Source organism: Callospermophilus lateralis, chromosome 13 (assembly GCF_048772815.1).
Source record: "Callospermophilus lateralis isolate mCalLat2 chromosome 13, mCalLat2.hap1, whole genome shotgun sequence".
In the NCBI taxonomy this organism is placed as follows: Eukaryota; Metazoa; Chordata; class Mammalia; order Rodentia; family Sciuridae; genus Callospermophilus; species Callospermophilus lateralis.
Window position 1 is genome coordinate 42,977,442 of NC_135317.1, and position 24,881 is coordinate 43,002,322.

Here is a 24,881-nt window from a genome sequence, read left to right on the forward strand (position 1 = left end):
TTAAGACTTTGCTGCATGGCGATAATAATAGAGAAATATTTCTGGTTAAAATTGTAAAATACTTTGTCAGTTGAGCCTCCTGCCATCCTCCCATTAAGAGCTATGATGTATGCTAGGAACAAAAAAGACACAGCTGGGAAGGTGACAGTGGCATTAATGGATGCTCACTTTCTCCTCTCTGTCTTACGAATTTAACCATCCTTATGCCTCCCCCCACCCCCCCACAGTTTCATATAGAGAGCAAGGAGCTCTATAGATTGGACATTATATTGGGCAGCCATTACTGAAAATTTATGTGGAACAGCATAAGATGTTGCACACATTTTTAAAAAGCCAGTGCCTGCCACCTGCCTGCCTCAAAATTGTGGAGGACAGTTTGAAGCTATACCCAGTGTGGGCCAAACCACACATTTTCAGACCTATTTTAATGTTTAACATTTTCAGGCTGATCAGCTCAAAATATTTGCCGAGGAGGACAAGCTTTTATTGACTGAGAAAATAATCAAATTGAATGAATTGAAAGGATATTCCAGAAGTACTAACGAAATTGCTGCGATCATGAAGGAGACCTCCCAGTAGATTCATATCATATCCTTGAATAATGTTAACATTCTAGTCCTACATGTGCGTATTTTCTATTTGATATATTTAAAATTTTTTTTTTTTTTTTTTTTTTTTTAGTTTTTGATGGACACAATATCTTTATTTTATTTATTTATTTTTATGTGGTGCTGAGGATTGAACCTAGTGCCTCACACATGCTGGGCCAGCACTCTACCGATGAGCCAGCCACCAACCCCAGCCCTCTATTTGAGATTTTTAAACCTTCAAAATATATGGAGTTGTATGTAGGTATAAGTCTATCGAGAATTTTATAAACTGTACCATGACAGACTTTGTCTTTCCAAGCTACCTCTCACAAATGACATCACCAAGGCGGGTGTGCTGCTCACAGATCTTTAACACTAAGTAACCAGGGCAATGTGTTTTCTTTTCCCTACTCCACTGATCTTCCTTCAGTTGTTTTGAGATTCCTCTAATTTTCTTTTCCTTTTTCCTCTCTAGCTTTCACATATGAGAGAAAATATATGACTCTTGACCTTCTGAGTTTGGCTTATTTCATGTAACATAATGTTCTCAAGTGCTATTCACTTTCCTCTAAATGATATAATTTCATTTTTCTTTATGGCTGAATAAAACTCAATTGCGTATATATACCACATTTTCTTTATCCATTTATCCACCGATGGACACCTACACTGGTCCCATAGTTTGACTATTGTGAATTGTGCTGCTATAAACATGAGTATGCATGTATCACTGTAGTAACATAACTTTAATTCTTTAGGATAAATACCAAGGCGTAATATAGTTGGGTCACATGGTGGCTCCATGCCATCATGTTTTTGAGGAATCCCCATTCTGACTTCTACAGTGGTTGTACTAATTTACAATCCCTAACACACTAACAGTGTATAAGTGTTCCTTTTTCTTTACATCCTCTGTGGCTTTTTTTTTTTTTTTTTTTTGTACCAGGGATTAAACTCAGGTGCTTAATCACTAATGTCAGCCACATCCCAGCCTGTTTTATTTTGAGACAGGGCCTCACTCAGTTGCTTAGAGCCTCCCTAAGTTGCTGAGGCTGGCTTTGAACTTTGGATCTTCCTGCCTCAATCTCTTGATATACTGGGATTACATACAGGCATGCACTACCACACCAGACTCTGGCATTTATTTTTGTTTGTGTTCTTTTTTTAAAAAAAATTAATTTATTTATTTGTACTAATTTGTTATACATGACAGAAGAATGTATTTCAGTTCGTAGTTACACAAATGGAGCACAATTTTTCATTTTTCCTGGTTGTATACAAAGTAGAGTTACATCATTCATGTCTTCATACATGTACTTAGATTATTGATTTCCATCTCATTCCATTGTCTTTCCTATCCCCATGCCTCCTACTCTTTCCTCCCTCCCCTTTGCCTGATCCAAAGTTCCTCCACTCATTCCATGCCCCACCCGCCACATGATGGATTAGCATCTACTTATCAGAGAAAACATTCAGCCTTTGGTTTTTGGGGGTTGGCTTACTTCACTTAACATGATATTCTCCAACTCCATCCATTTATCTGCAAATGCCATGACTTTATTCTCTCTTAATACTGAGTAATATTCCGTCATTTATTTATACCACAGTTTCTTTTTTGTTTGTTTTTTTGATGACTGTCATTCTGTGTGAAAAAATATCAATGTAGTTTTGATTTGCATTTTCCTAATTACTAGAGATGTTGAGCATTTTTTATAATATTTGTAAGCCATTTGTATTTTCTCTTTTTATTGGTTAAAAAAATGACAGCAGAATGCATTATAATCCTTATTACACATATATACCACAATTTTTCATATCTGTTTGTATATAAAATATTTTGACACCCAATTCGTGTCTTCATACATGTACTTTGGATAATGATGTCTATCACATTCCACCATTGTATTTTTTATTTTGTGAAGCATCTGTTTAATTCATTTGTCCATTTATTAATTCGGTTTGGGGGATGCTTAAGTTTTTTTGCATTCTTTATATATTCTAGATATTAATCCTCTCTCAGAAGTATGGCTGCCATAAATTTTCTTTCATTTTGTAGGTTTTTTTCTTCGCATTCTTAAATGTTTCTTTTGCTGTGCAGAAGATTTTAATTTTATGCCATCCCATTTATTAACTCTTGGCATTATTTTCTGAACTTTAGGGGTCCTATTGAGAAAGTTGTGGGAAATATGTTTTCAGTGAAGAGCCCCTGATCATCCTAATAGCTTGCAGCTTCCAATTCTGCCAGCAGTTTGGAAGAAATATGACTTGTTTCTTGACCTCAAAGAGTATGAAGTTTTCTTGGGGAGACAGAATATACCTGGTATGCTTTCATAGCATTCATGGCAGGGTGTGACTTGTGCCTCAGTGAATGGAATAGGCAAGAAGTGTTGTGAGATTTAAGATTGATTTAATTTTGGTCATTGAGCTGTGTTTTTTTTTAATACAAAAATGCTGTTTTAAAGATTTATATAATTTTGCAAAGGGGGTCTTTGGAATCTGACATTTGTTTTACTAAGTGATACATGTGGCATAGTGATATAGGAACTGCACTAGAAGCCAGAAAATCTGGACTGCAGTCCCACTTTCTCTACTGGCCAGATGAGAGAACTCAATCAAGCAAGCCACCTGCTGTCAGTTTCCACATTTGCACATGTGTGTGTGTGTGTGTGTGTGTGTGTGTAATACTACCTTCCATATTACTTTTACAAGCTGAACTCTTTGTAGGTACAAAACAAAATTCAATGCTGTACTAACAGAAAGTGTAATTGTAACTAAATGGTTAAATGAAACTACCACTTGAACTCATCTTTTAAATGTTTTTTTTTTATTTATGCTGTGAGAGTTGTGTTTTGTTCATAGACCTCTGATGACTCATAAATAAGAACTTTATATAATGGCATTATGAAAAAAGAGTGCTGCACATTTGTGAGGAAACCTTTTATGGTGTCATCGCACTTGATTATTACAACTATGATATCTAGAACAAAATTATCTCCATTTCACATATAAAGAAACTCTTATCAGAAGGGAGGAGCTAGAGCAGGACCCTGATATCTCTGCTGTTTAATGCCATGTCCTTTCCAAAAACACTTCACCGCCAGCACCTTACCAGATTACAGAAAGGAGATGAGGCTTTGTGTGTGTGGGGGGAATATCTAAAAATACCATATATCCTCTTTGATATCTGTCTGAAATAACTGCAATAAGCACCAGTCCTAAGAACAAGATGAAAACATATTTTAAATGTCCAGATACTGTTTTAAAAACTCACTTCCTCTTAAATAACATCCTTTCACAGCAAGTTGCCATTTTCCCTAGCAACTGCAGTTCACAGATCATATTTCTGACGGGTGTTCATTGTTGCCCCTTGTCTCTTCCAGCAACCGATCAACTCCTAGCAACCATGATCGGATACAGCGTCTGCGGCAAGAGTTTCAGCAGGCAAAGCAAGATGAAGATGTGGAAGATCGGCGACGCACCTACAGCTTTGAACAACCATGGGTTAGTATATGGCTCTTCAGCACAACGAAAGTCCTACAGCTTCCCTGCAGTAAAGGACCCAAAGCTATGACCTCAGTCCTTTAAGAAATGAGACAAGATGGAGCCAAATTCCTTTGACCTTTTAACATATTGACCTTTTCCTCATTTCCATCTGGGTTTCATCATTGCTAATTTCATTTTATATCTTGTTCCACCATCTGTCCATTGCATAATAGGTTTAATTAGCCTTATGACAAGACATAGCAAAAATATTCATGCTCTCAACTGTGTATTTTTATTAACTTTAGTAAATATTTTTCTATAGAAACATCAGAATCAAGAGCCAAACTAAGTTGAACACATCTATCTCTATTTGTGTCGGTGAGGCACAGAGTACAGTGTTTAATAATTCTTGATTCTTGAGTCTCTATTCTCCCTCATTCCCCTTGGGTATTGTCAAATCACTCTCATTTATCCATTTACATCTCTATTCCAGTCTATCCTCTGCACAGCTTCCAAAGTGATCTTTCTGGAACAAAATTTCAAATGTTTTTCTCAATACCAGACCTGTGTCCTTTTCTTGTATTTTATCCTAGAAATGATGGCATCTTTGTGAATAGAGCAGACTTGAGTTTGAGATGATGAGGATTTTTGAGAGTGAGTCAGTTAGAGACAAATAAATAAGCTGATTAAGGTAGAAAAATCTATGTCTGGGTATTCCACAGTCCAATCAACCTAGTAAGATAACCATGACTAAAAATGCTTAGAGGAATGGGAAAAAAGAAAAATGAATCTGTAGATTAATTCTCTGATGGAGAGTGGTAAGATAGGCACGACAAAAAGTTAAGGAAGTCATTCTGGAGTCCTGGTGAGATATGGTGCAGCATCACCTAATCTGGGCAGGGTGACAAGTGCACCTCAAAGAAGGATTGCCTGAGAGCTTGAGAGTATGAAAGAGTGATCAGAAATTTAGGGATTTTCAAGTGTAGGAGGTTACAGTCAAAACACTGTATATTTTTGGATTCCAAGATCTTGAAGGTGCCAAAGTTCTGGATAATGTTGAGATCTAAGACATGTCTTTTGTGCATGAAAATTACAGAAACAGAGATTAGTGTCAATAAAGTTGATGAGTCCAGTTTGGATAAAGTGTCAGGAGTAGAATTAATTACACTAAGTTTTTGAGAAGCTAGGGTCAAAAGATTTGAAGTAAAAACAAATGATCCTATTTTATTTGTAGAAGTATAAACCATCCTGCTGAAGCAGAATTGAGGGTTAGCTTTATTTTAAAGGGAAGTAGAGATTAAAGGTAGAAACGTAGTAGGAGGCTTTGATGCTAGATTAAAAGTTGGAAAAGGGATGGTACCAAAACAGAACACTGATCCACTAGCTAGATGGCCTGGCCCTCCAGGCTTCAGTTTTCTTATTTGTTAAGTCAGGAACATTAGAGCAGGTGATAGATACTAAACCCTGTGATCATATGAAAAAAAGGCAGTTAGGTGTGCAAAGCAGATACAGGCAGAGCTCCGCTAGTTGAATGCAGAGGCCACTGTGGATCTAGTTAATTGCTTTCAGGATCAGATCTTCTTGAAGTGTTCTCCATAGATCAGATCTTCAGTTGTTGCTTGAAAACCCATTGGAAACACACATTCTGGCACCCTGCTTCAGACCCATTAGATGAGAACCTCTGTGGGTGGGGCCCAAGGAACTGCATTTTAGCAAGCCTCCAACATTAAGAGGCACACTGTTCTAGAGTCTGAATGGTCTTTGAGATCCTTTTGGTCCTAATACCTGACATCCCCAATAAATTACATAAAGCAAGAAACCCATAAAGTTTTCTGATTAAGGGATTTAATAATTATAGTGGAGTTGAGGAAGATTAATTTCGAGGTGAAAGGAGAAGAAGGAAAGTAGTACTAGGTTGAAAGAATTCACTTTAGGTAAGGAAAAAGGGACCTTAAAACAGGCAACTGGCAATATGCAAACAGCATCCTGGAGTAAAAATAACTCATGAAATCAATCCTTTGCCTTATTTGGGGAGATTGAAAAACAAGTTTAGCAAGCCTAATATCAATGAAAATATCGAATTGTCTTCTGCGACAATAGTGCTATTTGTGGTATTTTTTCCTAAGGCATTCAGTTTATTTTTCTAGATGATTAAGTAAATCAAGTCATTTCCATGGTAGCAACAGGACAGAATTGTTTTCATCTCCTCCTATCATTTGACATAATCTACTCCATCTACTCCCACTATGTTTTTTAAGGCAGGATTTTTTTGGTGATATATGGTAAATGTGTTCTTAATGATGTATATTTGCACAAAGGAACTGAGAAGAATGAAGAGCATATTGTTAACCTGAAGAAAACAGCAACTGCAGGTGGAAACAGTTGTCACACACACAATGGCTTATCATTCCCATACTCTACCATGGAGAGCAGCATTAGGCCATTTTACTATACTGGAGAGTGTGAATTTCCAACCAGCATCTTTACAACATTTGTCTGTTTTTGTTTTTTTTTTAACAAATTATTTAATTTATCAAGTTTATTAGGGTTTACTATGGTTCAGTATTATGCTTAATACTAAGAACAAGAACAGGAAAGAAAGATTGTCGTTAGAAAACCACAGTGGAGCTGATACAAAAAGGACACTGTACAATATCGAAGGGACATGATGCATAAGCCTGGGACAGATACACAGGAAAGAGACCCATACCAGTTTTAGGTACACAGGAAAAGTTTGAAAGAAACCCTCCGGCTAAATGAGGGTTTCCTACATCTTAACATTGCTGAAATGCTTTTCATTAAGAGAAGTCAACGTCATTCAAAATCTGTGTTTTGGAATTTTTTAAATAAGATTCTTTTCAATAAGAGCAGTGAATATATTGACATGTATTTTTATGTTTTCTACTCAATATGAGCAGTTGTTCTAGGGAAAACATTTGAGATAATCTTGTACATTTGGAAACTCACTACTGAAAGTCATAGGCCAAATTTTTGTCTATCAAAATACCATTGGAACTTTTAGACAGACAACTTGGCTTATATTATTGTTTCCTGTAATGAGTGAGCAGGGAATTATTACTTGGATGACAGGCTTATTACCTTAGGAAAGGAATAATTTCCTAAATTGTGGGTCGGAAGTTGACCTTTTCTTTTTTTTTAATATCTAAACAATTGGGATCTTGCTGTGGACTTTCCATTCTACTGATCATGTAAATGAGCTTAAAGTGACTATAATTCTGCTTAGTGTATTAATTTTCATACCAATTCTCATTGTTACCTTAGTAAGAGCTGCTCAGTTCCAAATGTAATTTGGTATATGGTTTTCATTAGCCATTTTACAAAATGAGCTTTGAGTATCTTGGACTCCTTTCTCCTCTTCCCGTTATGTCTTCTGACCTTGCAAGGTCACTGTGTTTGGAAAGGATGAGAGCATGATCTCACCCATTGGAATGGTTTGTAATCATTTTAGCCTTATGGAGCCACAAACTCATCTTCAAACTGTGTGTACAACTTAGACCATATTAGTCGAAATTGTCATGCTTGTTAGAAATGCCCACACACAAAGTGCAACCAGATGTGTCACATAGAAAAATATCCAAGCCAATTACTTTACATAAAGGGTAGGATGCTGCAGAAAATTTATCCAAGTAGCCCTTTTCAATTCATCTATTTTGAAAATGGGCTGTACAAACTCTAGCAGTATAGAATGCACCTGCTCATGGGCCTTTGTTCAAAATAATGTTTGGTCCTGAGGGAGCTGATTTGTGGCACAAAAAGTCTTTAGATGAGCATAGGCCCAGAAAATTTCCTCAGCTCCATAATTGAAGTCAATTCTCCCCCAAGTTGAGTAAGAAGAAGGAAAAGCAACTTCTACCTCACAGAGTGCCAGGTGCAATCTAAATAAAGCAGCAAGTTGCTTTCAATCTGTCTTAAGATAATGGAACAATAGCTGAGGTTAGGGCTATTATTACATAGCTCAGATATGGACAGGACTTAGCATTGCTTTTAAAAGAATTAAATTGCAGGCTACACACATAAGTACAGTATGCTGTTAAAACTTTGCAGATATGAGTGTTGCCCACAAGAAAACTTGCTGGCTGAGACGATTGATAGATGGGATAATGGATCCTTTAATAGCTATATTGCTAAATCCTTTCCATCCCAGGTTGGTAGTGAAAGTAGTTTAGTCCTTCAGGTAGAAAATTGACACTCTGCACTATGAATATCCTCTTCTCCCCCGAGCTTGCTTTCTTCCTTGCTGTCTTTAAACAAATAACAAAATCTGTGCTTTCCTCCATTTTCCTGGACCTTAATAACTCTTCTTACCCCTTTTAGGGTTTTGCCTCTTTTAATTGGCAAGACAATTACAGTGAGCAGCCACTCTATGCTCCTAGATTGCCTCTCTATGCCTAGGGATTTGAGAAAATTGTGGACTTCCTTTTGTTTTCCTCTTTTTTAAGACTTGAAAGGTATCTGCTGTCATTTCTTCATAGTGGCTTCCATGCTGTGACTCAAAAAAATTCTACTTTCATGACCCCAGCTCAAACTGGGTGGCAATCATGTGCCTTAGAAACAGACCTGGAAGAAACCATTCTTTTTGCAAAGGGGTACCCTCTGCCCATAGAGAGAGCCTCTATGCTTCTACAAAGTAGATCCCTTCATTTTTAGCACCATGACCTTTTCCCCCAGCCAAACCTCCCATGACCCATAGGCCATTCCACCACAGAGAGTTAGGGTGGCAGGAGCTCATGAAGGAGCCTTTGACTGCCATTAGCACCTGACCTAGAGGGCCTGACTTGTTCTGTAGAGTTTTTCTTTGATTTTCAACATACTTGTTGATTAAGGTGTGGAAATCAAATAGACCCAAGCACTAATGAGAAAGATGAGAAAAAGACAAATACAGTGTCAAAACCCAAATGTGCAAATATAAAATCTTTACGAGGGAAATGAATATGCTCTGCAGATATTTTTAAGCCATGGCTCAGGTTCTCCGTAGCAATTAAGATTTTCAACATTCAGAACCCACAACAATTTAATTGCTGTGATGGGGCAGAGGGCTAAGAAGCCAGGGCAGATAGACAGAAGTGGACATTGTTTTGATTAAATGTTGTAAGAAGTCTACCATAGAAAATAATTGCCACGATTATCAATGATCACTTTTAAGGAAATAGTTTATACTCTTTACATGGTTTGGTGCATAAATATTATTTCTACCTGTACCAAATCTTTAAATTGCCATTTTATCAGATTATGTAATTCATATTAGAGTCACAAAACATTGGGATTGCCAAAATAAGGATTCTCAATCTTAAAGGGATATCATTGATGATTTTATTATTATTTTTATCATCAACTATTCTCATCATAATCATTCATGATAGGTTTACATCCAAAGCACAGTAACTTTTCTGCATTTTATTATTTGTTTGTTTGTTTGTTTATTTATTGGATGGGTACTAGGGATTGAACTCAGGGACACTCGACCACTGAGCCACATCCCCAGCCCTATTTTGTATTTTATTAGAGACAGGTCTCACTGAATTGCTTAGCACCTCTCTAAATTGCTGAGGCTGGCTTTGAACTTGTGATCCTCCTCCCAAGCTGCTGGGATTACAGGCGTGCACCACCGTGCCAGCCTGTTATTTTGTTTTGTATATATGCCCTGGGTCATATATAAAAATTTGGAGATTTGTTATTATTCATAATTTTATAGAAAGCCAACTCCAAGTGATCATTTATATTTGTGTATCTATATAGACAGATACACATATGTATACACTATTTTTCTTATCTTAATGAAGAAAAATGGTTATTTTAAAGATTATTGAATATTTTATGTAAATGTTAGTAAACAAGTAATGATTTTATTATGAACATATACTTCTATAGCAAACTGTAAAAAAGAGTCTTACAATGTTACCTATATCTAATTAGTACTGAAACTTTGCACTGTTATATTTATTTTTATTCATTAGCATATTAACTATTTTGCATTTTTATTTTTGTATGTTCCATTTTTATTTTGGAAAAATAAGAATGATTTTAATTAGTTGAGAGATGCTTAGTTAGTGACTTAACTCAGTGAAACTCTACATGGAAGATATTTATTACACAAAGTGATACCAAAATTGTCTAGTCTTCTCAAATTTCAAATATTATCTCTTTATAATCATAGTGAAGAACTTTTGTAGCTCCCTTATTTCAAAGGCAACATGAATATTTTTTACTTGTGGTTTTAAAAATAAGGCATGAAGAGATTCCAGAGTACTATATAATAATCATATTTATTTCTGTTTTAAACCTTCCACTATTATTCTGGAATTGGCATTCTTAACATTTTTTTCTCATTTATAAGGTTATTTTTTTGTAACCTATCCAATCAGAAACAAGGCCTGGGTTATTTGTAATTTGTACTTCTAAAACAGAGCCTCACCTCATTGTCTGAAGAATCCCCAGAACTATCACAAGTATGTCTACACATGCATTTCTATGTGCAATTATTACATAGTGTTATAGTCCTCAATAGTGCTTTCTTTGAAAATATGCAGTTTATAAGGTTTATTTCTTTAATTCTGTGACTTTTGCACTCAGACGTATGAATTTGTCTCTGCCATAGGAACTGAAGTCATTGTATTTAAAAGTAGGATTATCAATTATAAAACTTCCCATAATTTACATGCTTATGAGGTCTTCATTGAAATCGTGAATAGAGAGGTCTTTTTTTTTTTTTTTTTAAATTCAGGCCAAGTGTAAAACTTGCCAGAATGATTTTATTGAGTTGCTGCTATGGGATGGTTGTGAATGCAATCTTCCTTGAAATGTGCGGCCTATTAGAATTTCATCTTAAAGATAACGGTAATTATCTTAACTAACTTACCCTTTGCATGCGCTGGAAAGAAAAATGGAATAAGATACTAATGATGAAACTGATATTCATAGTTCATGATATCAAGCCTGGTAGCATGAAATATGTCATTTTGCTAATACCAGATTCATTCACTCAATTAAAGTTTATGGGCCCCAAATGCTGATAATTTCATTACTAGAATTCATCAGGATCCAAGAAGATGCTTGCAGCTGGCTTTGAGCTGAACAGTGTCAGAAAACAAACAGTTTAGGAAACAAAAACCCTTCAACTTCTTTTTTTTTCTCTGTCAGAACAAAAATTTCAGGCTACTTGGAGAAAAAGCTTAAAAATACACCTGAAATTTCTACAAGACCTTGCATTTTCTTTTCACATCTCTGCAAGCAGTGTGTCACAGAACAGCATGAGCTTACAAAGCTGGTTACTAAATCCTGCTGCAGAATGCCACATCCTTCAAGTCGGCTTGACACATGTAGATGGCTTACGCTGAGTGAAAAGGAAAGGAAAATGCGGTTCTTTGTGAAGGTGTACTGGGAGCCGTGTAGTGCTTTCTTGCTTTGCTTTCCCTCTGTCCAGTGGCTTCCCTCAAGCTTCCCCTGGCTCCCCACAAACAGCAAAACAGTTCGGTAGCCTATTTGGTGAGTCTCAGCAAGTGTAATGGAAGTAAATGTCTGTCTCCTTGAATGGAGTTGATGAACAACTGGTTGATGCTTTGTTTGCATAAGCAGAATCTCACTCAGAGAAGTGTTTTTCTTGCTGAAGGCACCACTGATGTGTTATTTGAACTGAGTTGTGGAGTGAGTCTCTGAACACACATTTGTCCCAATGAGTGTGGTTATAAACATCGACTAGTAGAGACCAGGGTATTATAAAGCCTAATCTTTACACACATTATTTTGGTACCAGGATATTTTTTTAATATGCTCACTGACTATACCCATATGCTTGGAAATTTTTGTCCTGGATATTGCCTCATTATTGCTTACCAACAAATAAGATAATGCTGGCCTGGCAGAAAGAGAACAATAGATGCCGTTTGATTTCTGTTCGAACAAAAGCCAACCAGAGGAGACATGTTATCTTAACCACTGTCCAAATGAATACTAAGATTTTGTTATTTTGGAAAATTATTAGTGAGTCAAAGTCTGCCACTGGCTTTCAACTCCAGAAGAAAATCAATAACATGTTCTTAGCAGACATTCTTCATGTAGATATGCCTCTTGCACGATGTTGCTCAACACAAGGGGGAACAGAGGTTAGCAAGTGCCGGGAAGGATGACTTAAGGGCACTGGCCCTGGATGCAATGATAAACCGTTGCTGAATGTTTTGTTATCTTAGAGGTATCGCCTTCTATTTCGAGCAGAGATACTTTCATTTCCAAAGGCCAGATCTAGAGGGTAAGCTAACAACTGTCAGTGAGAACTGGAAACATTCTCACGGCCTCCATTTATACAACACAGTGCAAATTGAATAATCCAGTTTTGGTGAGAAGTACCAATCAAAAGATGACCTGCTGACCAAACTGACCAAGCCAGGAGAATTAAATCTCTCTTTAGGTCCTAGCTTCTGGCAGTGAAGAGGGAATGACTTATATGGCTTCCTACTGCTAGACTGAATATACATAAATACCCCCCAAAATTCACCAGCACAATTGTTCTAGTTAGCCTTTGTGTTGCTGTGACCAAAAGACCAGGCAGAAACAACTTAGAAAAGGAAAAGTCTATTTTGGCTCACGGTTTCAAAGGTTCAGTCCACAGTTGGGTCAGCTGACTCCATAGATTTGGGCTTGAGGTGAGGCAGAGCATCATGGAAGAAGGGTATGGAAGAGGGAAGTAGCTTAGAACTTGACAACCAGGAAAGGCAGGGGGAGGTGAGCAAGGGAATATGTGCCCAAGAGCACTCTGCTCCCTAGGCATAAAATATAAACCCTAAAGGCACACTCCAAGTGACCGACTTCCTCCAGCCATGCCCTATCTGCCTATAGTTACCACTGGGTTAATCCATCAATGGACTAATCTACTGATTAGATATTGGCTCTTATAGTCCAATCATTTCACCTCTGAGCATTCTTGCATTGTCTCACACACAAGCTTTTGGGGCACAGCCCATATCTAAACCATAACAACAGCCAACTTTCAAGTGTGGACTTTTGGAGTTACTGCAGCAGATAATTATTTTTTGGCATTACCATCCTCTAGTCTTGGGAGCAACTTACTTTCCTGAACTTGCTGTATCCTCAAGGGATGTAAACTCATATCTCATGTCTGTATTTCACAAACCTTATTGAGAAGATTAGCAGGATTGATTCCTCCAGTTTAAACCTGTACTGAAGTCAAAAATCACAATTTAAGATGCAGTACTGGGGGCTCTGAAGGGCAATTACATGCCCCTTTTCTCAAAGAAATTTCATTTTGGGGGGAAGAAAATTTCCCAGAATTTACAAGTATTTCTTAATACAATTTATAAGAATTGAAATTGGGGACTGGCATAAAGTTCAGTGATAGAGCGCTTGCTGGCATAGGCATGGTGTGGGTTTTCATACCCACCAATGCAAAAAAAGAAAAAAAAAAGTGCAATTGAGTTAATAGTCACTTGATGTGTGTTGTAGTTCCAGTCTTGGTAAGGAACTGTCCTTCTCTCCTGCAGCCCAGCTCCAGGCCAGCAGCACAGAGTGGCAGGCACTCTGTGTCCGTAGAAGTGCAGGCGCAGCGGCAGCGGCAAGAGGAACGTGAGAGCTTCCAGCAGGCCCAGCGCCAGTACAGTTCCCTGCCTCGGTAAGCACTGGTGGCTAGGTCTTGAGGTCTGACCAGGCCTTGCAAAAAACACTCCTTTCCAAATTGCACTGGCTTCTCCAACTTGCCTCTGCAGTCACAGCAGAATTGTAAATGGATGGTTGCTTAGCTCAGGGAGAGCGTATCTTAGCATATGACAAGACTAGAAAGAAACGCATTTCAGAAGATGCCTACATTTTTACCCAACAGCTCCATAACCAAAAGGGAAGCAGCATGACATGGAAGACTGGGCTTGGGGGCCTGACCTGGGTTCTAGTGTTGGCTCTGCCATTTTCCCTGTGGCTGCAGAAAAAAATTCCCAACATCTGAAAAATGTAAAGATAACTCTTCTTTTGCTTGGCTCATAGGTTACTCAGATAAATAATGGATTATACAGCTAGAGCTTGGTAAAAAGAGAGAAGGGGATGAATGCTCTGTTCACTTAACTTTTGTGTGATCAGTAGTCTCTTACAGGGTTTTTTGTTTAATATTCTGGGAGAGCATATCTTAGCTCCTTGAAACGTACCTTTAGTTTTTGAAATTCAAAAATATAATTAAAAAAGAATATAAAGGCATTTTGTTAGCTTTTTATTGAAGTGTAATGTGATTTCAGTGAAGTGCATATTTTCAGTACACCAATCTTAAATGTACAGCGAATGAGCTTTGCCACTCTACACATTCATGTAACCACCAGCCGGGGGAGAAATGTAACATTTACAGTACAGCAGAAGATGCCCTCATGTCATGTCCCAGCCCCCTTACGGTCTGCTATTCCTGCTTTTGCTCAGTGTGGAAACACAGAGTCCCAGGGGTGTTCCACTCCTTAGCTGACAACCAAGAAAGGTTCTGAGCTCCCCAGGAAAGACACCCTTGCTCCAGCTGTTCTCTGTGAAATAACTGGAAAGCTCTCCAGTGACTCATCTCCAAGACTGACTTCCACTGAGAGCCATGGAAGTATTTCTTCCAGGCAATACATAGTTGATATTAAAAGTGCTGAAAAACATTCAACTTTTCAAACTTCCCCAAACAAGTCATTAGTGTAGTCACAATGGTTATACACATTGGTTGTCCTGTTTCAAAACTAGGAGACAAATACATTTTAAGTATCAAAAGATCCGATTGTCATATTGATGTCAAGTAGCCTTTATGAATTTGAAGGAAACAATTGGGGGAGGAGGCAGATGTTTATCTGTGTGTACTTGACCATGTTAAAGTCATTTTCCGATTTCTATTATGGTGAGTCTCCTTAAAAATTAAACAATCACCATAACAACCATGAGGGACTTCACATTGACAGGGGTCAGCCAAGGGAGCATGGGTATGAATGGAAGTGTCCGCCAGGACAAGTGTCATCCACCAAGAACTGAAGTCAGTTCACTTGTTCTTTTTCAATTTGTAATGCTCTATTTCCTTTGAGCAATAAATTGTTTTTTAAGTAGGAAGATTACCTACCAACAGTTATTTAGGCCACTCTAGGTAAGAGTTATTGAAGTTCAGTTCTGGAGAGGTCTTTGGAAATTATCTTATTTTGTAAGGAAACAGCTTAGAGAAATGAAGTAACTTCCCCCAAGTTCACACAGCTAGCTAAGTTCTTTTGCCATTATTTAAACCCAAACTTGCACATGCCCTAAATCATTATTTTTATAAGGCCCACCTTGCTACCAAGAGCTTTTGTTCCCAAGTACAGGGTGTTATTAGGTGTAAAGTTCCCCTGGGTATTCTGCTGAGCTTAGAATATGGAAGAAGGGGCCACTGTATCAAATGCTAAGCATCATGCACAAGGTTTCCCTTCTTCCAACTTGTTTGGCTTGTATTCAATAGAAAAGGTGGGTATGATCTTGTGGATGAATTGACATACTTGGTGTGTCCCTGACTCTATAGCCACATAGGTGAGCCATGGCACATGGCTTGTGTGAATGGAGTTGCAGGGCCCTTGCTCTTGTTTGGATTGGTAAAATGTTGGCTTCGTATAGTTCAGGTGTGTTTAGGAGTATTTATAGGGGCTGGGGATGTGGCTCAAGCGGTAGTGTGCTCGCCTGGCATGCGCAGGGCGCTGGGTTCCATCCTCAACAACACATAAAAATAAAATAAAGATGTTGTGTCCACCGAAAACTGAAAAAAATAAATATTTTTAAAAAAGAGTATTTTTAAGAAAGGAAGGAGAACTATAACAAAGTATGTATAATGAGAGAAGGAACTTGAACAATGTAAAGGACTAAGGAAAGGAGACAGGAGAGATGCTGGTGGGGAGGGCCTGGAAAGCAGGCCCTTTGGGAAGGAAGGGAGATACTAGGATCTGAGGACTGGGAAGAGGAAGAATGTCAGTGAGGTGATCCCACAGAGCTTGCCCTGACCCCATTCCAAAGTAGCTCTTACAGTCTGAACTGAGCCTGTTATTCTAGTCTTCTTCCCCCCTTCACTGTGTTTTTTAATTAATTAACATTAATTACCACATAGTAATTGTACATATTTATGGTGTACAAGGTGACCTTTTATGCATGTTTGTAATGTGCCATGATCAGAGCAGGGTAACTGGCATGAGTATCATCTCAGATGTATACATCATTTATTTTTGAAACAGTCCCAATCCTATTAGCTGCTTTGAAATACTCAGTTAATGGCTGTCAACCATAGTTACACTGCTGTGCCCCTCTTCATTCTTTACCCCTCCTTTACCACCCATATACCCCACTGCTCCATACACCCCTTCCTTCTTGCCTTGTCCCTCACACACACCCCCGCTCCCAGCACTAGTAGGACTGCTCACATGTACAAACACAAGAGAGGTGCTTCTGTGATTACTAGTACTACTGCTTTTTAGAGTTTCACATAATAAAAAAGAAACTTTCCCTCTGGGCTAATTGTAGCTCCCTATTTTTAGTCATTGTATTCTATTTAGATATGAGAAAAGCAGACATCCCCAAAATAGTTACGTGAGTTTTGGCAAAAGGGGCTGGGAGCCTTCTGCATCATGTTCTCTCGATTCTCTTCTTTAAGAATAACTTCTCAGTGTGGATCTTGGTATTTGTGAGGAAGGTAAAAAATGGACAGCCCTACCCCAGCTTCTTTCCTTGCAGAACAGTACCCCTTAAAGCAGGCTGCGTGTGGCGCAGCCATCTGAAGGAAGGTGAAGGACTCAACCAGCAGGTCAGAGGGGGACTTGGAACAACCTACATGAGCTTGGGTCATGTCCAAGTTTCTGACATGTGCTATTCTTCAGAGACACTTGACCTCTGCCTTTCGGATGTTGACAATTAGCAGAGTTTTGTCTAAACAAGTTGGTATGGCATTTGAAACCAAAAAGATTTCACACACACACACGCACAAACATGCAGTTACAAAGTGAAGCATAAAGTAAAACAAATGGTCAAGTCTTGGTATCAGTTGCATTAGATAAGGTGGTTTGAATTAGAGGAATGTATATGGGCCAGACTAGTTTGTAAATTCTAACTGTAATTAAGGAAATCCATGGGCAGAATTCCGTCACATTTTGAAATGTCAATGAGAAACACTAGCCAGGTGGTAACACTAGTTTGGGAGGAAAGGGGACCCGAATGGCCCCACACTTAATTCTCAATCAGGCCAGGATGTTTTCCTTTTTTTGATTCCTAAATTAGTTCCTTACCTTAGTACCCAGAAGGCAGCTGTCACAGTGAGCAGAGGTGCGTGCAGGCAAAGTCGATGATAGAAGGGCACTTAGGATCCTTGATTCAATACTCCTCCTGTTTGCTTTTCCTGCTTGAAGTTTCCTTTTCTTTCTCCCTTGCCTCAGCTGCATGTCTGCCGAACGCCTCTGCTGTGCATGCCTCCCCGCCAGCTGCCTCTCTGGTTCTTCCCCCCAGGCCCATTTGTTACATCCACAGCCCGCTTGTCAGCTTTTCAGCTTTGGTCTTTTTCTCTCTTCATCCTTCTTGTCCAAGTCCTTTCCTAAGGTCTTTAGATCTTTGGTTTATGTCCTCTCCATGACAGTGGGCTTCAGGCCTTATGGGAGGTCACTGTAAACATTTGGAGGTGATTATTGCCAAACCTGGATATGTGTGTTAAGTGGATTCCAGAATCTCCAGTGGGCTCTTTGTGGGACCAAAGAAACCTAGGTGTTGCTTGTAAAGAAATCTGATGAAAGGAGACTGATGTTTTTTGCTGTTGGCACCTGTGGCCTTTGGCTGAGGGATCCTGGGGCAGCAGGGATAACCTCAGTCTCCAAGCAAGGACTTCTTCTGTGGAAGGGTGTGGAGCAGTCCTTCCTTACCACAGGCTCATGACTCATTCTCCAGTATCTTTCTCTGCTCCATGATCTTTACTTCTGACCAAGGAAGGGAAAATTAATAGTGTTTTTTAGCCTTTTACTGTGGTCCAAAAGATGCCCCCTAAAACCGAGAGCCACCTCTTGAAAGGAAAAGTAACTTTGTGTTCCAATTGCTTCTCCAGTACTAAAGGCACATTATTCACTTTTCTAAGCACTTTACATGGGTGACATTTCATTTATTTCCCCCCACGACTTTATTAGGTCAGTATGCCCATTTAACAGGGGAGCTAACTTGGATCCAGAGAGCATAACTTCCCCTGGGCCACGTGGCTGACACATGGCAGTTTTAGGATCTGAACCCATTTTGTCTGTTCTTCAGCCACTCTCCTCCTGTACCCTGGTGCCTGAATGTCTAGTTTTCTAATGTAGGAAACTCCTATTGTCTGATTCCTTTTTTAAAAAAAATATTTTTTTCGTTGTTGATAGACCTATATTTATTTTTGTTTATTTATATGAGGTGCTGAGAATAGAACCCAGTGCCTCAACATGCCAGGCAAGTGTGCTACTGCTGAGCCCCAGCCCCAGGTCCTGCTTTCTTTTCTTGATCTCTTCAATCAACTCATTGTCCTTAATCAAGAGTTTATTGATAACAGCAGCTTCCCTACTGAGAAAGCTGGGTGTATGTAAGTGTGGGTGTTGTGTGTGCACATATTGGTCTATGCATTTTCCCCATATACTTTCTTTCAAACCCCAGGGCAGTTTGCTTCCTTCCTTATACTGATTAATTTGAAGAAAATTTTAGCTATGAGAAATTCATTCTCCCACATCATCACAATTTCTACCCCTAACAAACCTTAGTGAATTCTCAATGCATTTAAATATAGCAAGACTGTATCTTTCTGGGATCATCCAAAATTGAACTCAGTGGTGCATAGCCACCCTAAAGTGACGCCCCAGGCCTCAGGAGTTGGGAAGGAAGGGCATTCGTGGGTCTCAGTAGGACAGGAATGAAAAAGAGGTGAAATTTCTGCAGTCTATTTCTGATTATCTCTAAATTGATAACCAACTCATAAAGGAATCCCCCCCCTTGTTGCTCAGATATCAGTAACAAGTTCGTTGTTTTAATTAAAGTTTCATGATTAATGTCAAATCCCTGGTTTCTTGCTGACACTTTCCATCATTCATGTCTCTAGGCAGATTAATTTATGACTTTTTAAGTGAAGATAATCAGTGCTTCAGGCAAATAAACTCTTCCATCAAATCTAAGTATTCTTTCCTGGGCTGATTGTACAAATGGCCTGACTCCCACTAAAAGAGGGCCAGATAGGTCTCCTGTAGACTGTCTAATTAATCATAGTTAGATCCAGAGGTGGTACTGGACATTAAGTTCATTTTCCATTTTGAAAACATCCCCAGCTACATTTTAGGCCATATGGAAAATGGGCAGATTCCATCCCAAACCATATTGCTGGCAGTTTGAAATGTTCAAAAATGCAAATTGCTCCATTCCTGTGGGAAACCCGGTGGCTTCCCAGACCTTATTTTCCTTCCACAGGCAGGAGTCTTTTTGAACATTCAGCCATGTTGTGTGTGTTGATGCAAAAGGCTGAGCCGTGCATACTGTCGCCAAATGATTTTCTTATTGATAAATGGAGCAATATATTTTGGTTTAGTACTCAATCGTCTCTTCCCCCATCTTCCATTTTCAAGACAAAAAAATTAGGGCATGTCTTCCTTCCTGGCACAAAATTGTTTCATTTTATCATAGCCAATCTTATTGTAAATTCATAAAAGCATCTTGGGACTTGATAGTAAATTAAAGATGTTTCGAAAAAATAATGTTTCCTGAAAATCATGTGCAACTTTATTGTAGAAGTGATTCAAATTTGAAATTTCTGGATGACTGATTTATTTCTCAATCCTGGGGTGAAAAAGTGAGTTAAGTCGGTTGCCCTGGCCCTTGGTGAAGGCAAAGTGTGTAAGAAAATAGTGCTTACCCTTCAGGCTTCAGGCTCTCCCATCCCGATGGGCTTGTGCTCTGAACAGTGCCAGTTGCTGATATATAGAACTTGAAAGTGGGCCTTTAAGGGCTGCCTGTTGCATTTTTAATCACAAAGGAATTTAGACTTAAATATTACATAACTGAACTCATATTGTAATCCATTACATGTACTTCATATTAGCTAGCATTTCTGGCACTATGGTGGCAGCTGTGTAAAATATTTGTTTTGCTTGTTTAGAATTGAATTGTAACGTCCTAAAGCAAGCAGCAATTATTGCTATAGTTGATGCTGCCAAAACTCTAATACTCCCATCCTTGCCAATGTGTCTAAATTGCAGGAGATATTGTTACCCTAAGCAGAGCAGATAGTACCTCGCCAGACGCAGGAGGAGAGCCCTATTTCCAAATAGCTGCCGAATCTGTTTTTCTCTCTCTTGTTCTGTGTTTGTTGACTCTTTGGAGACTCTGAGCTTGCTGAGGACAGTCGTCTTGCAATTCTCCAGCTCCTATCATAGTGTCTATGGGTAAAATTTGTCAAAACGTGAAAATACTGATTCCACCCATTCCTTCCCCTTCCTTTCCTCTCTTCACTGCTCTCAACCTGCACACTAACCTTTGGTCTTTGCTTTCTAGGCAAAGCAGGAAGAATGCCAGTTCAGTCTCCCAGGATTCCTGGGAGCAGAACTACCCGCCTGGTGAAGGTTTCCAGAGTGCCAAGGAGAACCCCAGGTACTCCAGCTACCAAGGCTCCAGAAATGGCTACCTGGGAGGGCATGGCTTCAACGCCAGGGTCATGCTGGAGACCCAAGAGCTCCTCCGCCAGGAGCAGCGGCGGAAAGAACAGCAGATGAAGAAGCAGCCTCCTCCTGAGGGACCCAGCAACTATGACACATATAAGAAAGTCCAGGACCCCAACTATGCCCCTCCTAAGGGGCCCTTCCGGCAAGATGTACCCCCGTCACCTTCTCAGGTCGCCAGACTGAACAGACTCCAAACTCCTGAGAAGGGGCGGCCCTTCTATTCCTGAGCACGAGGAGAACACATGCTTCATGTCATGCAATAAAGGACATTTTCATACAAAGACTTGTATTTTGGGAGTTTTTTAAAACCTTGATGGTACTATGGAATATTTCTGTTGTTGGTATCAGTGCCTTTAAGCAGTGTGGGCAAAGAAACGGAAGGCCTTAATGTCTTTGCCGCTATGTCTCAAGTGTCTCTTTCATGGAAGGATTTCCCACCATCTGACAATCATCTGTTCGAGGCATCCACACCCTCTGCATCTCTCTGGAGTACCCGGGAATTTTGGCCTAATGCATAAGATATCCATGGCTTTGTTGTTACAGTCCCATACAACTTGGGTGACAGATGAAGCTGAAGAAGGTGTTGTTGATTCTTCTTTTTCCCCTCTTAGCTATGAGGGGACATCTCAGTTTCTGGTGGATGACAGTGGATGACATACACCAGAAACTGGGACTTGCCAGTACTTCACAGCACAGTCATTTATAGAACTTTGTAATCAGCGTGGGTTTCCCTTCTCTTTCTCAGAAACTTGTATCAGGAAAGTTCCATCATCTTATTAAAGAAGCTAAGCCATATTCCAACACCATTTGGTTATCGGGGGGTCCTTGTGTAACTGCCTTATAACTCAACATTACCAATAAAGCGATGATTCTAGTCTTGTGTTTATAAATACACTTGTTCAGTCATGTCCCTGACACGGCACAGCTCTGCTTAGGGAACGAGGGACATGGGAGTAACCAGGTAGAGGAAGGACTGGGCCTGCCTTGAACCATGTGGAGGGAGAGGGAAGCCGAAGACAGAATTCTCTCAGGAGGAGTATGGGCCAGTACATCCCAATTATTATTTTAGTTAGTTTTTGTTGTGACAGTGTGGAAGGAAGGGCATAGAGTGGGACAAAGATAAATCAGTTGGTCATTTTTGAATTCTAAAAATGGATCTCTCTGTAGTTCTTAAGGTCGGTTGGAACTGAAATTTGTCTAGTATATCCACATACTGTATCCCTGCCTGGTGATACCATGTCTCTAAATAATTCTGCCATGAAACATAAAAGACAAATAAGGGAAAAGCCATTCCGCATTACACAGAGAACATTATGGTGTCCCAAAACAGTAACAAAAGATTGCTCTCGTGTCAATATTTTATCACACGTGCAGGTCACAAGGCCCTCGGTTGCTCCTGTTTTCATCTGTCGGTCTGAACGTTCTGTATTGTAAACCATGGCTGGGTTGCTAAAGTGCCTGCGAATCCCGATGTGAAAAAAGCTTGAGATGAAAGCTCAGCATAACGTGTATTAACAAAAAAGAAGAAAAAAAAAAGACATGTATTGATATGCCTATTCTTTTTTTTTTTTTTTTTACTGGCACATTGTATTTTTGCGTCGACTTGTTTTTAGAAAATACGTGAAGTGTCCACACGTACCTGTGTCTCTTTTGCATTTCTGTGTAATGGTTCTATTTGTTAATAATGTGCAGCAATGTTTAAATGGTGTTACCAATGTAAGCACGGTGACCTTGGATGACAGTGGCTCTTTCTCACAGCCTTCCCTGAGCTGTGAGAAACAGCTTTCCCTGTACATATGAGACTTCTAATAAAAGGCATATTTCTTCCTGTTCTTTGTGGTGTCTGTAGTTTTCCTGTAGAACCTCTCCTAGCTGTTTTTTTTTTTAAAGTATATTAACAGATGTGATTTTTTTCATATTTAGTGGAAGTAGAAAATTTCTTATGACTTTTGGGTGCACACATGGAAATGAATGATTGATTACTTATTTGAACACCTGAGGAGAGAGGGATGGAAAAGACAGGAGCTCTTTCTTAATAGACAACTGGAAGACCCAGGCAATGTAAAGAAGTCTGAAGAATTCTGAACTGAAGGGGCCAAGATGCTAGGACAGAATAAAAGAATAATCATACAGTAAGCTACATAATATTTCCATTGCTGCCCTTTGCCCTTTTGGGGTTTTTTGGCAAGCCAGGTATTTTTGGTGAGTTCTGGCCTCACAGCAAGCCCAGAAAAAGGTCCAAATTCGACTCTCCTTCCTATACTGACCTGGATCTTATTTTCCAGATCACAAAACAATGTTTTGCTACTTCTTTTAGATGAATTAATAATTTGTACAGTGAGTCAAAGGCACGAAGGGCAATACATCCCTAGGCGTGTCTCTGCACAAATATAGATGTGGTTCCCAGCCTAAGGTCACGCTTTGCAAGGACCCATCCAAAATGTCCTGTTTGTGGGGGTGCCCAGCATCAGTTGGTTTTCATGGCAGCCCTCATCTTGTCACTAAATCAAAGTTCTGTCACCTTTAGTAAGGAGAGGTGCGTGGCAAGCCAAGAAAATGTCACCTTTTGGGCTCTGATGTGAATGGCAGGTGTGGGGAAGTGGAAAGGGAAGATGGACAGATTTGTTGATTTTCTCACTGACCAGGAGGCCCATTGCAAATGCCAAAACTCACAGACTATTTGTCTCAACTGACAGTGAGAGGCAGACCAGGAGAGGTAATGTAGAATGTGGTGGGGACGCAAATCACAAAGGAATTTGTGAATTAAAACTGACAATTTGAGCCACACTGGGGAGAGAAGTAGGAAGAGAGATGAGTCAGTGTAGGAGTGAAAATATACCCTATCCATCAATCAATCCTGTCTAAGTGAACTGAGAAGGCCAGGCCAGATATGCACTGGCCTCTGCCCAGCACCCTCAGAGAGAAGCCCTGATTCCACAAAAGCGGGCAGGTAGGTGGGCCACACTCAGCTAGGGATGGAAGTTGAGAAACTCAGATATTCCTTGGAAAAGATAGTTCCTTTATGACATTATTAGCACTCTTAGCCTATTAAGACCATAGATATTTATATTAAAAGCATAAATTATAAAAATCAGCCTTACCTAACTGTACTAGCATCAGCCACATAATGAAACACTGAACCCAGGTTCCTTAGGAAGTGAAGAGAGGTTTATTTTGGCTCACAGTACTGGAGATTTAAGACAAAGATTGGGTGACCCCATTGATTAGGACATCAGAGTGTGAGCGTGTGTTGAAGCCAGTGTTCACATCAAGAGCCAGAAAGCAAAGAAAGGGAGAAAGACCAGGATGCACAGTCCCTCTTCAAGGGAATGCCGCTTAGGTTCTGCCTCTCAAAGATTCCACAGCTTCCCAATAGCACCACCCTGGGGACCAAGCCTTCAACACACGGACCTATAGGAAATACTCATCTAATCCATAACAATGATATAAGTATCATATTTAACTTAACTGCCCCTCATTTCTTTCTTTGTAGTTGGTTAGAACAAAATCAGCTCGTAGCTGCAATCCCAGCGGCTGGGGAGGCGGAGGCAGGAGGAACAGGAATTTAAAGCCAGCCTCAGCAATTTAGCAAACCCCTAAGCAACTCATTGAGACCCTATCTCTAAATAAACTATATAAAGGGCTGGGGATATGGCTCAGTGATTGGACGCCCCTGAATTCAATCCCCTAGTACCAAAATAAAGGCAGCCCAGAGATCAAAGCATCCCCCAATTAACAGAGCAGTCTCACTGGAGGAAACCAGGATATGGGCTTCTCAGGTTTGTTACCAAGAAAGTCAAATATATCAAATCTAAAGAGCAAGCCAAATAAATGTTGGGGTTTTTTTTTGTCTGTTTTTTTTTTGTCAAGTAGGAGCAATTATTCCAAATTCCTTTTGAAAATAGGTGGAAATTTCAAACAGACGAACCACTCTCTTAGAACGTTCTTTGTGATTGTTCACCAGAATGAGTCTGAGAAGGAGATGGCCACAAGTGAGAGACCGGGTGTCACAGTGGATTCTTTGCCCATGTTATTGCTCCGGATTTACCCAAATATGGTGGTCACTCTCAAGACTGCTCCCCCTCCTGCAGTGTTTTTATTTGAAGGTATACATATTTGTACA

General features: G+C 39.5%; 1 protein-coding gene across 13 annotated transcripts in view; it reads left to right on the forward strand.

Annotated features, from left to right (window-relative positions):
- Positions 1-22,590, forward strand: part of Pard3 (par-3 family cell polarity regulator) — a 666,792-nt gene extending 644,202 nt beyond the window's left edge. For all 13 annotated transcript variants that reach the window (XM_076832338.1, XM_076832348.1, XM_076832341.1 and 10 more), the window contains 3 exons: positions 3,971-4,091; positions 13,586-13,713; positions 20,592-22,590. In XM_076832338.1, the coding sequence (XP_076688453.1) occupies positions 3,971-4,091; positions 13,586-13,713; positions 20,592-20,985 (643 nt within the window). In that variant the 3' untranslated portion in view covers positions 20,986-22,590. The remainder of the gene's footprint in view (positions 1-3,970; positions 4,092-13,585; positions 13,714-20,591) is intronic.
- Positions 22,591-24,881: the final 2,291 nt, after the last annotated feature.